This window comes from Monodelphis domestica, chromosome 2 (genome assembly GCF_027887165.1).
Source record: "Monodelphis domestica isolate mMonDom1 chromosome 2, mMonDom1.pri, whole genome shotgun sequence".
Lineage (NCBI taxonomy): Eukaryota > Metazoa > Chordata > Mammalia > Didelphimorphia > Didelphidae > Monodelphis > Monodelphis domestica.
This window is the reverse complement of record NC_077228.1, coordinates 45332443-45347207: the sequence shown is the minus strand read 5'-3', so window position 1 is coordinate 45347207 and position 14765 is coordinate 45332443. Positions and strand designations below refer to the sequence as shown.

Here is a 14765-nt window from a genome sequence, read left to right as displayed (position 1 = left end):
GTGAGAAGAAGAAGGAGAAAAGAGGAGAAAAAGGAGGAGGGAGAAAGAGGGGGAGGAGGAGAAAGGGGAGAAGGAAGAAGAGGAAAAGGAGAAAAGGAAGAAGAAGAAAAGAAGAAGGAGGAGGAGGAGGAAGAGGAAGAGGAAGAGGAGGAGGAAGAAGAGGAAGAAGAGGAAGAAGAAAGAAAGAAAGAAAGAAAGAAAGAGAGAAAGAGAGAAAGAGAGAAAGAGAGAAAGAGAGAAAGAGAGAAAGAGAGAAAGAGAGAAAGAGAGAAAGAGAGAAAGAGAGAAAGAGAGAAAGAGAGAAAGAAAGAAAGAAAGAAAGAAAGAAAGAAAGAAAGAAAGAAAGAAAGAAAGAAAGAAAGAAAGAAAGAAAGGAAGGAAGGAAGGAAGGAAGGAAGGAAGGAAGGAAGGAAGGAAGGAAGGAAGAAAGAAAGGAAGAAAGAAAGAAAGGAAGGAAGAAAGAAAGGAAGGAAGGAAGAAAGGAAGGAAGAAAGAAAGAAAGGAAGAAAGAAAGAAAGGAAGAAAGAAAGAAAGGAAGAAAGGAAGAAAGAAAGAAAGAAAGGAAGGAAGAAAGAAAGGAAGGAAGAAAGAAAGAAAGAAAGAAAGAAAGAAAGAAAGAAAGAAAGAAAGAAAGAAAGAAAGAAAGAAAGAAAGAAAGAAAGAAAGAAAGAAAGAAAGAAAGAAAGAAAGAAAGAAAGAAAGAAAGAAAGAAAGAAAGAAAGAAAGAAAGAAAAGATTTGGAAGATGAGGAAGATGAAGGAAGTAGTAGTTCTTTCTCAGAAGGCAGAGGACATTTTTCATCATGAGTCTCTGGGATTGTGTTAAATCACTGCTTTGTTGAGAATAACTAGATCATTCACAGTTATTCATCAAAAAATATTGTTGTTACTATGTACAATATTCTTCTGCCTCTGCTTACTTTACTTTGCTTCAGTTCATGTAAGTCTTTTCACGTTTTTTTTCTGACAGATTTCTTCTCCTCTATCATGAGAACTTAGAAGGAAGTGGTTACTTCTCTCCAAAGGTTTCTATCATTTTTATCATAGGAAACATTGTCCACTTATTATCGAGAATAAGATTTGGAATAGTATTTCTCTTTGTTGGTTCTTCTACACTTTGAAGGATGGAATGATCATTAAAGGAAGCTGAGAAGTTATTGGATCCTCTTCTTTTGTTAGGAAGAGAGCTCTAGCAGATATCGGAATAATTGAAGTACTTATCCTTACTCTTTCATGTCTCTTTGAACAACTTTAAAGATCTGATTAACCAAGTAGCACATGATACATTTAGAAAACTGACAATGAAGCATGCTTCATTTGGCAACCTTTTGGCAAAGATGGATCTGAAGTGCAGAATGAGACATACATTTTCAGACAGAGTCAATGTGTTGATTTCTTTTTACTTGGCTATGTTTATTAATTTCAAAAAAGGGCTTGGAGATGCAGTGACACAAGAAAAAGAGAAAAGAAAGGAAATATTAATGAAATATGTAAAAATATACAGAAGAGGAGAAAAGGAAGCTTAGAGGGGGATATAGACTACCTTATTAAATTTAATGTAAACTTTAAAAGAAAGTATACACAGCAGAAGTTTCATAAACAATTATCTATTCTTTGCAAATTGAAATGGTTGTGGTTTTGGATGTTTACGTTCATAATAATTTTTTTAGTAGAAAATAAACTTGTATGTTTTCCCATCACTAGCACAATATACTTCTGGGATATCAGACCAACAAGGCCTCCACCAGTAACACCTGAGAAAAAAAAAGAAGAAGTCATTGAGGTTCCTAAGGATGTGCCTCTTACTTTTTTACACTTAGATCTCTCTTGGAAACCTCTTCTTAAGGTTGGTTTTATGGAAGAAAAAAATCCTTCCACTTTAATTATATACATCCTATAAAATATTTTTTTGTGGAGGTGGAAGAATTCAAACCTGTGATTCCATCAGTGAAGGGAGTTCACCAGCTCTGGGGCAGTCAGAGGATTTTGTGACTTGTTCAGGGCCACGTAGACAGCATGAGTCAGAAGAGGTTCCTGACTTGGGCTGGTTGACACAACACTGACTCAAATAGACAATGGAGATTAACTAAAAGTTAAGATAGCTTAGGACAACAAAGGCATGGAACATGTTTCAAAAGAAGATAGAGGACGGGAGGTCCTAGGTTCAAATCTGACCTCAGACACTTCCCAGCTGGGTGACCCTGGGCAAGTCACTTGACCCCCATTGCCTAGCCCTTACCACTCTTCTGCCTTGGAGCCAATAAACAGTATTGACTCCAAGATGGAAGGTAAGGGTTTAAAAAAAAAAAAGAAGAAGATAGAGGGATCATCTAATGTGTTAGCATAGAATGAAGACAAGGAAACAATTGCTTATAAAGCTGATCCCCAATGTGAGAGGTATGCAACTAGCAGAAGAAAACCCCTTGGGTATCATTAATTATTTGAAAGTTTGCCATGGGGGAAAGGGAATAGTCTTCTCTGTGGGGCCATGGAAGCCTGAGCTAAGAACAAGGGGTGGAAGGAGCAAACAAACAGGCTTTTGCTCACTATGAGGGTCAATGATCCAATCAGTACAACTATCTGAAAGTGGCATGGGCTGTCTTGGGAGGTGATGGGATCTCTCTCTGGAGGTCTGATCATTTGTCCGGTATGTTGTAGGGGGGAAATTCTTGCTCAACTCGCTCAGCTAGGTTCCAAGATAGCTGAGCTAACTCCTACTTCTTAGATCCTATTTTTATAAGCAAATTGTATCAGAAAAGTCCATTTGCTAGTCAGTGTGTGTACTTCAGACCTGCATTCCCATAGAAACAATGTCATAAAAAACTCTCACTTGGCAAAAACTTATTTAGCCAATAATGAACCCAAAGTGTCATATATATGCAAGGATGGTTGTAGAAAACAATGTTGTAACACTACTAAGCAAAATAGAAAACAATGTAATTTAATTTTTAAAAATGGATTTCTGAGTTGCCTTGGAATTTGGTGCTTGAGGGAAAGTAGCTTTAATGAGGTCAGGAGGAAACTGGAAATTACAAAAAAGATTTCTGGGCATTCTGAAGGGCCTAAGAAGGAGCGCCTCCATTAATGCTTTCCTAATGGTGAAAGGGAGCTTGCCATGGAAAGATTCAGACAAACAGATTTTCTTAAGGTAACTGAGAAAGTTAAAGATGAAAATCTGTTTAAAATTAAATATTAAAGTTCGAATTAAAGATGATGAACCTCTATAAGGAAGACAAAGACTTAAGTCAAAAGAAATGAGCTATGATTAAGTGGCAAAGGACAGAGGGAGGGGAGCAGATGACCTTGATGGAAGTGGGGAAAAGGACCTATGGGCAAGGAATGTTGGGTGAAACAATTTCCAGTGCTAAGTACCAGGACATCTGGGCTGCTGTCATGAGCAGAGTCAGAAGTCAAAGAGAAAGCTAGGCAGCCGTGTGTGTGTGTGTGTGTGTGTGTGTGTGTGTGTGTGTGTGTGTGTGTGTGTGTGTGTGTGTGTGTGTGTTAGGGGGAGATTCCTAGACAGGATGCTTTAAAGATAGGAAATTCTCATTCAAGAAGTGGTTGTATTATGTAAAAAGAGTAGGAGTTCTTTTCAGCCTGAAATATTTTATTTGCCAGACCTATGGATAAGGGAAGAACTTATGACCAAAAAAGAGATAGAGAGCCGTATGGGATGTAAAATGGATAATTTTGATGACATCAAATTAAAAAGCTTTTACAAACAAAACCAATGTAGCTAAGATTAGAAATAAGCAGGAAATTGGGGGCAAATTTTATTAGCAAGTTTCTCTGATAAAGGCTTCATTTCTCAACTATTCATTCAATTTCCCCCTGCTTGAATAATATTTTATTTTCCCCAATTTGCATGGATAAAAACTTTTGAATATTCATTTAAAACTTTTTTGAGTTCCAAATTCTCTCCCTCCTTTTCCTCATTTTTCTTTCTCTCCCCTCCTTCTTCTTTAAGACAGTGAGCAATTTGCTATACATATGTAGTCATGCAAAACATATTTCCATATTAATCATGTTGTGAAAAAAAACACAGACCAAAAAAAACCCCATTAAAAATAAAGTGAAAAATAGCATGCTTCAATCTGCATTCAGATTCCATCAGTTCTTTCTCTGGAGATGGTTAGCATTTTTCATTATAAGTGCTTCAGAATTATCTTGGGACAGAAAAGAAAAGTAGCAAATGTTGGAGGAGATGTGGAAATATTGGGACATTGAGGCACTGTTGGTGGAGCTGTGAGATGATCCAGTCATTCTGGATATCAATTTGGAACTATGTCCAAAGGGCTATAAAACTGTGCATATTCTTTGATCCAGAAATACTACTACTAAGTCTGTACCCTAAAGAGATCAAGGAATAAGGAAAAGGGCCTAAATGTACAAAAATATTTATAGCAGCTCTTTTTGTAGTGGCAAAGAATTGGAAATTGAGGGGATGCCCATCTATTGAGGAACAGCTGAACAAATTGTGGTAGATGATTAGATTAGAATACTATCATGCTCTAACAAATGATGAGCAGGAGGATTTCAGAAAATCCTGGGAAGACCTACCTGAACAGATGCAAAGTGAAGTGAGCGAACTAGGAGAACATTTACACAGTAATAGTAATAGTGTATAATGATCAGCTGTGAATGACTTACTATTCTCAGCAATATAATAAGTGATTCAAGACAATTATGAGGGACTTATAATGAAAAATGCTATCCACCTCCAGAGAAAGAACCAATGGAGTCTGAATTCAGATTGAAGCATGCTTTTTTTTAAAACAGTCTTTATTATTCTTGGGGTTTTTTTTGGTCTGCATTTTCTTTTGCAACATGGCTAATTAGTGTCAAGTTATCTCCCTTTTCAAGGACTGAAGGAGGAAGGGAAGGAAGAAAGGGAGAGAATGTGGAACTCAAAATTTTTTTTAAATGAATGTTAAAAATTTTTGTTACAAGCAATTGAGAAAAAATTAAATTAAATATAAATATAAAAAAGAACTATTTTCAAGAGTAATTTAAGTAAATGTAATGAGAATTTAATTTTTTTGTTTTCTCCTCAAAAAGATATCCTTGAATAAAAGTGGCACAACTTTAGACTATTGCCCAGTGAAAGTCAGTTTGAGAGATGACTATCTCCACTATGCTACTAAAGGTAACAACCCATCCTCTCTATAAAGGTTCTTTTTTTAAAATAGAATTTATTCCCAAGTATCCCATCTCTTCCTTCCCCAAGCCACAAAAGGCATCACCTGAAAAAAAAACCCATATATAATATATAAATTACGTCTTTCATGTTTCTTTTTATTAGTTTTTCTCTGAAGATAGACATTCATGAGTCATTCTTCAAATATTAATTTTGTAGTTGCATGTGATGTTCTCTTTGTTCTATTTGTTTCACTCTTCATTATTTTGTGCAGGTCTTTCCAAGTTTTGTTATTTTTAATAACCTGATCATCATTTTTTTCTACACAGTAAAAAGTTCTTGAATGAATGCTTTTAGTGCTGCCATTATCTAAGCAAACTGTTTTTGTTTATAAACTTCACCCAAATAAACACTATCCTAATTAGAAGAAAATCAAAGTTGAAATCATAAAAATGGAGCTTTCAGAAGTAGGGACCACCATGATAGAAAAGTCTACATAAAAAGTTGGGACCGAGTTTCTAAAAGAAAAGTTTACAAAAACAGTTTCTAAAAAACATGAAATGACATGTCAGTTTCAGTCTGATCAGATTTTTTTATTTTTTTAATTGGTGATTTTGTTAGATAAACAATGAAAAGAGACTAAGTTCAATTCTCCTGTTCCCCAAAGGGTAAGAAGGCAACAGACAGAAAAACAATGACTGCTGCTATCATATTTTTGGTACGCAGAGATCCTAAGCTTTTTCTTTTTATACTCTTAGCTTCTGTCTTAGAAGTGATCAGTTTTAAGGCAGAAGAGTGGTAAAGGCTAAGCAACTAGAGTTAAGTGATTTGTCCAGGGTCACACAGCTAGGAAATGTCTGAAAACAGGTCTGAAGGTCCTAGGGTTAAAAAACTTAAATATGTAAAAATATATATCAGGCAACCACTGAGAGGAAGTATGGAACAATGAATAGTGAACAGGACTTCAGGTAAGGAAGAGTTGGGTTCAAATTCTACCCCTGGCACATGCTAGCTATGTGACCACAAGTATATTATTGAACTGTTCTGAGCCACTGGCAACAAATTATACATGCTTTCCAAACTGTATTGATATAAGGAATTCTCTGAAATGTATTGTAATAAATGGCTACTAGAGGGTTTCTATTGTAATAAAGGGGATACTGATGTTTCTATTGATTATCCTGGATGGCTAATGGATCAAGTTATTGCCTACTTCCTCCCTCAAAATGCCACCCATTTTCCACCCACTCCCTCCTGCCTCCTTTCCCCTCTCCCCTTTTAGTCAGCCATATTCTATGTAACTCAAGATGAACTGTGAAGTTTAGAGAAGATACTCTTGTTCTCTTTCTCTCAAGTAAGGAGGTTTATTGAGGAAGACAGGTCAGGATGGAGGATGAGGTAAGAGGGATGGGGGTTTCCCTAATCTATACAAGGAGTTAGGTGGGTATTGGTAAAATGGCAGTTCTATCACAACTGTGACAGAGGGACAGAGTTTGGAGGACAAATACTTTCTTCCTCCTTCTTTTAACCAGACAGCCAGATAATCTCAGCTTGATTAATCTAAGTCCAGAGACACAGTTAGTTCTTCAGGTTCAGCCACCACTCTCAGCCACACTAGACAAAAGTTATTTCAAAAGCTTCTCCCCCTACTCCAGAAGTCACCAGGGTCTCTCAGCCTCAGGTCAGAAGCTAAGAGGGGTCAGAAGCTTCTTAGCCTGGCTCCAAAAGCAAGTCTCCCCAACTTAGGACAGAAGCTAAGAGGAGTCCAGTCAGAAGCCTCTCCACCTAGCCCCAAAGGCAAGTCCCTCAGTTCAGTTGCTGGCTTGGCTCCCCCAACTGTTTCTCCTGGGAATATTACAATGGAACGTTATGTTTAGATTGACAGATAATGTCCTTTGCATGCATTGCAGATTCTCTCTTTTACAATTCCTCCCTTTTTTGTCTTTTAAAAAAAATTTGCACCTGCAAATTTTAATGAACTTACCTTTTATATAATTCTATCTATGTATTATTAATTCTGTACTATCTTAAATATACCTTTACCTTCCCAAAACAACAAAAATCCTAGCTTATCTTAGCTATTCTTGTCTACCTAGATCTATGCTAAGATTGGTATAGGAAAATGGTTTAGGTAAGGGATTTACATGAACATAGTTTTTATAGATACAGATTTTGAATGGGAAGGTGGATATCAAGGAACATATTAAAGAACTGGAGGAGGAGAGATAGATACACAATTTCACTTCCATTCTCTGACTTAAAAAACATGACAAGTACCATTCATGCTGTAACAGTGAAACCAAGATTTGTTGGAGTTCCATAGGGTAACATACAACACAAAACCTTATGAGAATGAAGACTAGTCTTAGGGTAGCATAGAAAATAAGTTATTCCAGCAAAAGAAGAACAAGTAATTCAAAAATAAGAACATTCCTAAACTTGTAGCATAAAACTCCAACTTCATGACTAGGACAGACACAAACACCTAGAATGTTATGGAAGCATGGATTCACATTGGTTGAATTTGTTATCAAAGACTTTAACAGCAAGTTATAGATGAGAACTGAAAAAGGTTATCCATATCTCTCAACCTTCATCCTAAAACAGTCTCTACCAGGGGAAGGAAGAGAGAGAGGGTATACTATGAAGATCTTACTTCATAGTTTCAGATACCTCACTAGACACAACAATATAATCATGTCATTGGTGAAGATATATACAGATGACATCTGAAAAAAAAAAGTCCTAGTCAAAAGAAGCAACACAAATAGCCCAAGAAGAAATCAAAAGCAGTCCTTGTGAATGAAAGCCTATGAATATTACATGCACTGCAGATTCTCTCTTTTACAGTATCAGATCTGACACAGTAACTAGCACATAGTTGGAGCCTAATAAATGCTTGCTGACTGATTGACTAGTGCTGTTCTTTGTCCTAAAGATAAATTTTTACTTTGGGTTGGATCAGCTTTATTAAGTATACTAGGAGATACTAATTATGTTAGTGAGGAAGGTAGGAAACATTTCTCTTACAAAAATGAACAATATTGGGGGCAGCTAGATAGCTCAGTGGATTGAGAGTCAGGCCCAGAGATGGGAGGTCCTAGGTTCAAATCTGACCTCAGACACTTCCCAGCTGTGTGACCCTGGGCAAGTCACTTAACCTCCATTGCCTAGCCCTTACCACTCTTCTGCCTTAGAACCAATACACAGTATTGATTCCAAGACAGAAGGTAAGGGTTTAAAAAAAAATGAACACTATGGAAATGTGTTTCGCATGATAAAACACATATAACCCAGATCGAATTGCTTGCCAGCTCTGGGAGGGGGAAGGGAAGGAAGGAGGGGAACAATTTGGACCATATAACTTCAGAAAACTTATATGGAAATTTGTTATTACATGTAATAGATAAAAATAAAATATCCTAATAAAAAAATAACTGCCCTGATTTGTGCTTGATGAGGAATAAGGTCATTTGAAGAGCCTTGTCTTGTGACCAGTCTTTTTAACCATTACGATGTGTTTCTTCTATCTAAACTTTTTTTGAAAGATATACAGACACTCCAGCTGAAAGCCCAGCTTGCAGGATCGGACCCCTACCACAACTTGGAATATGGATTAAGCTTAACTCTCAGGCCGATAGAGGATTATGACACAAAGTTCTTTATTGGTACAGGGGTAAGTTGAAATTTAATCCTGTAAGAAGAAGAGGACACAAACTATATTTGTTTTTTGTTGTTGTTGTTGTTTGGCGAAGGAAGTTGCCATTTTCCTACCTATTCAGTTTTATTCTTTAAACCCTTACTTTTTGTCTTAGTATCAATTCTAAGGCAGAAGAACAGTAAGGGCTAGGTAAACAGGGTTAAGTGACTTGCCCAGGGTCACACAGCTAGGACGTGTCTGTGTCCAGATTTGAATTCAGCATCTCCCATCACCAAGCCTGGCACTCTATCCATTGTGTTACCTAATTACCCCATCTATAAACTTTTAATATTTTAAACGTGTCTAATTCTTTAGAAGCTTTTTTGAGGGGGCTGTTTTTCTGATTTATCAAGACAAATATTCCACAAGATTTTTTTTAAAACACATTGTATTGTTCTCCCTAGCCTAAGAGTTTGTTTTGGAACATCCAAAAAAAAAAAAAGACCACAAAGTGTGCCATTTGTGGCTATCTTGGCCATTCATCAAGTGCCATATTTATGAAGCCCCTTCTACATGTATAGCACTGTGCTAGCTACTGATACAAAGTCTGTGGCACAGTCCTTGTCCTTGGAGAGCTAAACCGACTCAGGAAAGCAGACATAAATGCAGGAAAATTTCACTAATAATAACTACACCCAACTCAACTCATTTACCTTTGTGGCAGTTAGTAGGCTCCAGTTAAAACCTAAAGCAAAAAGAAACCCTCCCAAGTAGGACTCTCACAGACAGTCTTTATTCAAAGTTCTAGTATCATTTCTTTAGCACTTTATATGAGCAATCTCATTGGATTCTCTCAACACCCCTTTAATAAGGGCTATTTTAATCCTTATTTTACTGATGAGGAAACCAAGATTGATAAGAATTTAAGCTGCCGAGGGTCATCCATTTAAGTAAATGGCTGAAGGTGAATTTGAACTCATCTTCCTGATTCTGGGACTAACAAGCTATCCACTTGGCCATCTAACTGCCCCAATTACCTACCCCTTTCTCCTCTAGCTCTTTAGGCTGTGGGTCTCTGATATCTCCTTAAAATTTTCTGGGTCCTCAATATTTAAAAAGTTTTAACTTCTGTCCTAAATTTTTAAAAAAATTATTATTTGGGATTTCTTTTTAACCCCAAACTATGTAACCTGCCCCCATTTTAAAAAACTAACAGAGAAACTTACTCGGTATTAATTGATATAAACTGAAAAATTCATTCAGACACTAGAATATCTACAGAATTAAAAATGTTAATTTTGGAGATTATCTCTAATCCAGTCTCTTCGCTGAACAGCGATGGCACTCAGAGATGTTAAGTGTCAGGTCACTAGTTAATGGTAGAGGCGTCTCTAGAATACAGGCATCCCTTCCGAATCTCCACGGTTTTTATATATTGCAAGTCGGCATAAGAAATTAAAGGGGAATTTGAGGGGGAAATGTGTAGAAGCCATAGACAAAGGACAACAGATGACACAAGTTTAGAAATCCAGAAATGCATAAAATAAAATATATGTATGGTATTTTGAAATATTAACAAATTTTATCTTTTAATACCATAATCAATTTATTTTTTAAAATTAAAATAAGACAAAAGTTAGTTTATAAAACAAATGTGAAAGCCAAAAAACTTTATGTGGATTTTTCAGATCAAGGGGATGTCACAGCCCTACTCTGTGAAGTGGGGAAGAAGGGACACCCGTATTAAGAACTGGTGCTAAATAAAAAAAAAAGAACTGGTGTTAATAATGTGCTTTATGATTGGTGCATACAATTTTTTGTATACCTTATATTATGGGGCCATTACTGCAACCTAATGAGGACATTACTCCAGCTAACAAAATATGGAACCATACATTCAAAGCTAAGAGACCTTAACCATCACTGAATCTCTTCTTCACACAACTAGGAAAGGATCTGAGTTGGATTTCAACCCAGGTCTTCTGGCACAGGGTCCAAAACTCTTTCCCCTATACCACACTACCTTTAGACAAAGAAACTATAGCAGAGAGAGGGTAAGAGAATATTCTGCGGTGACCCTTGGATCACAAAACATCAGAGTTGGATGGGATCTTCCAGATCTAGTCCACATATTTGAGCAAGAATTCCATTAGCTACAGAAGAAAAATGCTGATCATAAAAGCTAATATATATATATATATATATATACCCTTTAAGGTTTCCAAAGGGCTCAACATTTATTATCTTACCTGAAAATGGTCACACAACCACTTTCTTCCCACCTTGAGATTTGAACCTGGCATCTCCTGACCTCAAGTTCAAGGCTCTTTCTGTCAGGCCATGAAACTAACCCCAGCTAACTTAACTCCCAGTCCATTTATCATTCTCTTGCTTTTGTCTATTCAAAGAATAAATATCTGGAAGTTATAAAACATCCATATTTTCCATTTTTATTCAGAAGTTTGCCATTGTTTGCTAACAGAATACCTGTCAAATTAAAATGGAGTAAAGAACTGGGGCAATTATCTGGATATGAATCAAGAGGAAAAAAACTCAACCTCCCCATTTCCCTGAATTGTCTAAAAATCCAAGCACACATTTGGGAGGTTGCTCAGTTTTTGAATGTATTGCCTGGGTAATGGATAGATAGATAGATAGATAGATAGATAGATAGATAGATAGATAGACAGATAGAAGGATAGATAGATGAGAGAGAGAGAGAGAGAGAGAGAGAGAGAGAGAGAGAGAGAGAGAGAGAGAGATAAACTTGTTGAAGAATTAAAAATCCAGTTAATCAACCATTTGAAAGAAGGTCTAAGTTATTAAATGATGTCTAACTGTTTTTCCAAATATATTAATTAGCTTTTCATTAAATTCATGGTGGGGGGTCTTATTATGACAAATGTCATTGTTGTCAAAGAGCATTGCTTTTATCTTTTCATTATGCTATCATTATACTCATGAGATTTATTTAATACTTTAGGAAGGGGAAGTGATATACTTGGATTGGAAGCTGGAAAGAGATCATGATTCTGGAAGATTAATGAGTAAGTTGCAGCAGCGGTTGCCCGCTTCATAAAATTGCCTCATTTGTTTCATTCCTCTAAAAGAGGAATCGAGAAACTCAGGTTACCTCAGAGGAGGTCTTGCTAATTGGGATGAGTTATGTCTGTCTAATGTGGAAATGATGGGCAGATCTTGTCAGTTTGTTAAAAAAATATATATTAGCAGTGAAAAAACATCCAATTGGACAGACTGGATGAGTCAATATAAAATGTCTGTCCCAGGGGCTCCAGGTCTCCACTAAAGTCCTCGGTTGAGAGCTTCCTCCCGATGAGGAGAGTCTGGCTTTCAATGCTAACAAACTCAGATTCCAGCATCATAGCCTGAAGATTCCCATCATGCTGGAGAGGTTTCAATATGGCCCAGTGATACTGGTCTACCCAAGAGCATCACCTAATTGATGAATTTGGCAACAACAACTCTCAATGGTCATCCACTAAGTTTAATAATGGGTTGCCCTCTGTGTGTGTGGAATCTGTGCTTGGGCCCTGCATTATTTAATGTGTATGTCAATGATGTGGATAAAGGCACAGATGATGCGCTCATCACATTGGCACAGGTAGGACCCCACTGATGGCTACCATATGCAATGACAAAACCAAAATAAAAAAATATCTTTTCTTCTTTTTTAAAATACAGAATCCGAACAGTTCAAAAGGCAAGTGCATTGGGTCAAATCTAATAAGTAGAAATCTGAGAGGGATAAATGTCAACCTTCATCCCTGGGTTCAAAAAATCATCTTCACCAAAACAAGATGGAGGGGGGGGTGTCAAGGAGGGTGACGAGACCAGAGTTTGTCTGAAAAAAGTCCCAGGTATTTTAGTCGATATGAGTCTGTATCTGATGTAGCAGCCAAGAGAGTGAAAGCAGTCTTGGTTGGGTTGCATTCAGACAAGTCTAGTGTCCAAGGCTAGGGAGGGCATAGTCCCTCTGATAAAACTGCACTGTGTTACTGTGTTCTATTTCCAGTACCAAGTTTTAGGAAGAACTCTGGCAAACTGAGGCTTGTACGGAACATGGCAAAGTAGCCAGGAAATAGTAAAGGTCTTAGAAATCACATAATAAGAAGGATCATTTGGAAAAAAAAAAAAGGCAGGTTTGCACAGTGGATAGAGCACCAGGCTTGGAGGCAGGAGGATCTGGGTTCAAATTTGACCTCACACACTTCTTAGCTGTGTGACCTTGGGCAACTCAATCCTGTTTGTCTAGCTCTTGCCCTTCTATCTGGAGATGTTACTAGGAGAGAAAGTAAGGGTTAAAAAACAAAAGAAGAGGGGATGATTTTCCTGTAAAAGAGATTTGGAGTGGAGATCATTAAGGACTCTAATGTTTGCAAAGTGCTTTACAAATATTATTTTATTATTTTACCTGATTTTTAATTATTTCAATGACAGTGACACAGACACAGTCCTGGTAAGTTAAAGCTGTGAGTTCTGAATCGTTGCACTAGGACTCTTCCATTGATGTGCCAATACAGCCTTAATTTTCTGATGCAAATTAAAAATAGGAATAGCCTTCTTTAGGAACTTGTCTCCCAGTACCATGATGAGTAACAATAGTTTATTAAGAAGCTACCGCATGCAGCACACCATTCGAAAAACCCCTTGAAAGGTGGGGATGCAGGGGTTAATTAAATGAAATTCCTGCCTTCATAGAGCATTGTTGAGGGAACTGGTTTATGAATTTTATAAGAAAATCAATTTAGTTTGGGTTCACAAAGGAAGCTTGTGCGCTTCACAGTTTATCTCTTGCCATCAGGGGACAAGAGAACAACGTTGAACAGAACTGATGCTCATCATTAATTTAATTCATTCCATAAACATTGAAGTGCACCATTTGAACTCAGGTCTTCCTTACTCCAGTAAGTCTCCACAAGTCTAGCACTCTGTCCTCTGAGCCCTTAGCTGCCCACAGGGAGAGGAATGGGACCTATGATTTCATTAGTATAGGGAGTTCTCCCAGGTGTGGAAACCCCCTCAACCCATGCAGATCAGGACCTTCTTTGGAACTGAGAATCCTAGACTGTATATCAGAAGCAGGACTTGAACTCGGGTCTTCCTGGCCAGCTACTCATCCACTACACATGCTGCTTTTCTTCTTAAAAATATAAGGATCAGAGGGCAGTTAGGTGGTTCAGTGGATGAAGCAACAGGCCTGGAGTTGAGAAGACATACTGGGTTCAAATCTGACCTCAGATACTTCTTAGCTGTGAGACCCCTAAGCAAGTTACTTCACCTCCATTTGCCCAACCCTTATCCTTCTGTCTTAAAGTTGTAAGTAGGGCATAAAGCAGGGGTTTAAAAAGACATAAGAAGCAGAATAACATTAGACCCACTGGGTCATGGTCAAAGCCTTGGGTAGATCGGTACAGGGCAGAAGCTTAGAATCATTAAAACCTGAACCTCACTGAGCACTAAAGGCTCTCCCACCAGAGCCCAGAGCTTAGCCCTTTCCATGACTATGAGTTCAGTATTGCACGGAGGCAAGAACACTCTCCATTAATGCAGAACCTCCTCCCTGACCCCATCTCACTTATGTATTAAAGAGAAAAGCATAATAGAGGAAATTCCCTTTTAAATATTTAAATATCTAAATTGACAAAGCAGCTCTCTAGATACCTCGGGCACAATCGGTCTATGTTTATATCTATCTGTTTTTCTATCTATGCATCTGTGTATCTATCTATCTATCTATCTCTATCTATCTATCTGTCTGTGTTGGTCTGTCTATCTATCTGTCTATCTATCCATCCACCCATCCATCTCTCTCTCTCCATATCTATCTATCTATCTATCTATCTATCTATCTATCTATCTATCTATCTATCTATCTATCTGTCTGTCTGTCTGTCTGTCTGTCTGTCTATCTATCTATATGTCTATCTATCTATCTATCTATCTATCTATCTATCTATCTGTCTGTCTG

The 14765-nt window shown here is 37.3% G+C and overlaps 1 protein-coding gene across 1 annotated transcript in view; it reads left to right on the top strand.

The window, feature by feature from the left end:
- DNAI3 (dynein axonemal intermediate chain 3) overlaps positions 1-14765 on the top strand; it is a 139425-nt gene that overhangs the window by 104477 nt on the left and 20183 nt on the right. The window contains 4 exon segments of the mRNA XM_001366304.5: positions 1704-1845; positions 5058-5145; positions 8685-8812; positions 11760-11823. Of these exon segments, the coding sequence (XP_001366341.2) occupies positions 1704-1845; positions 5058-5145; positions 8685-8812; positions 11760-11823 (422 nt within the window).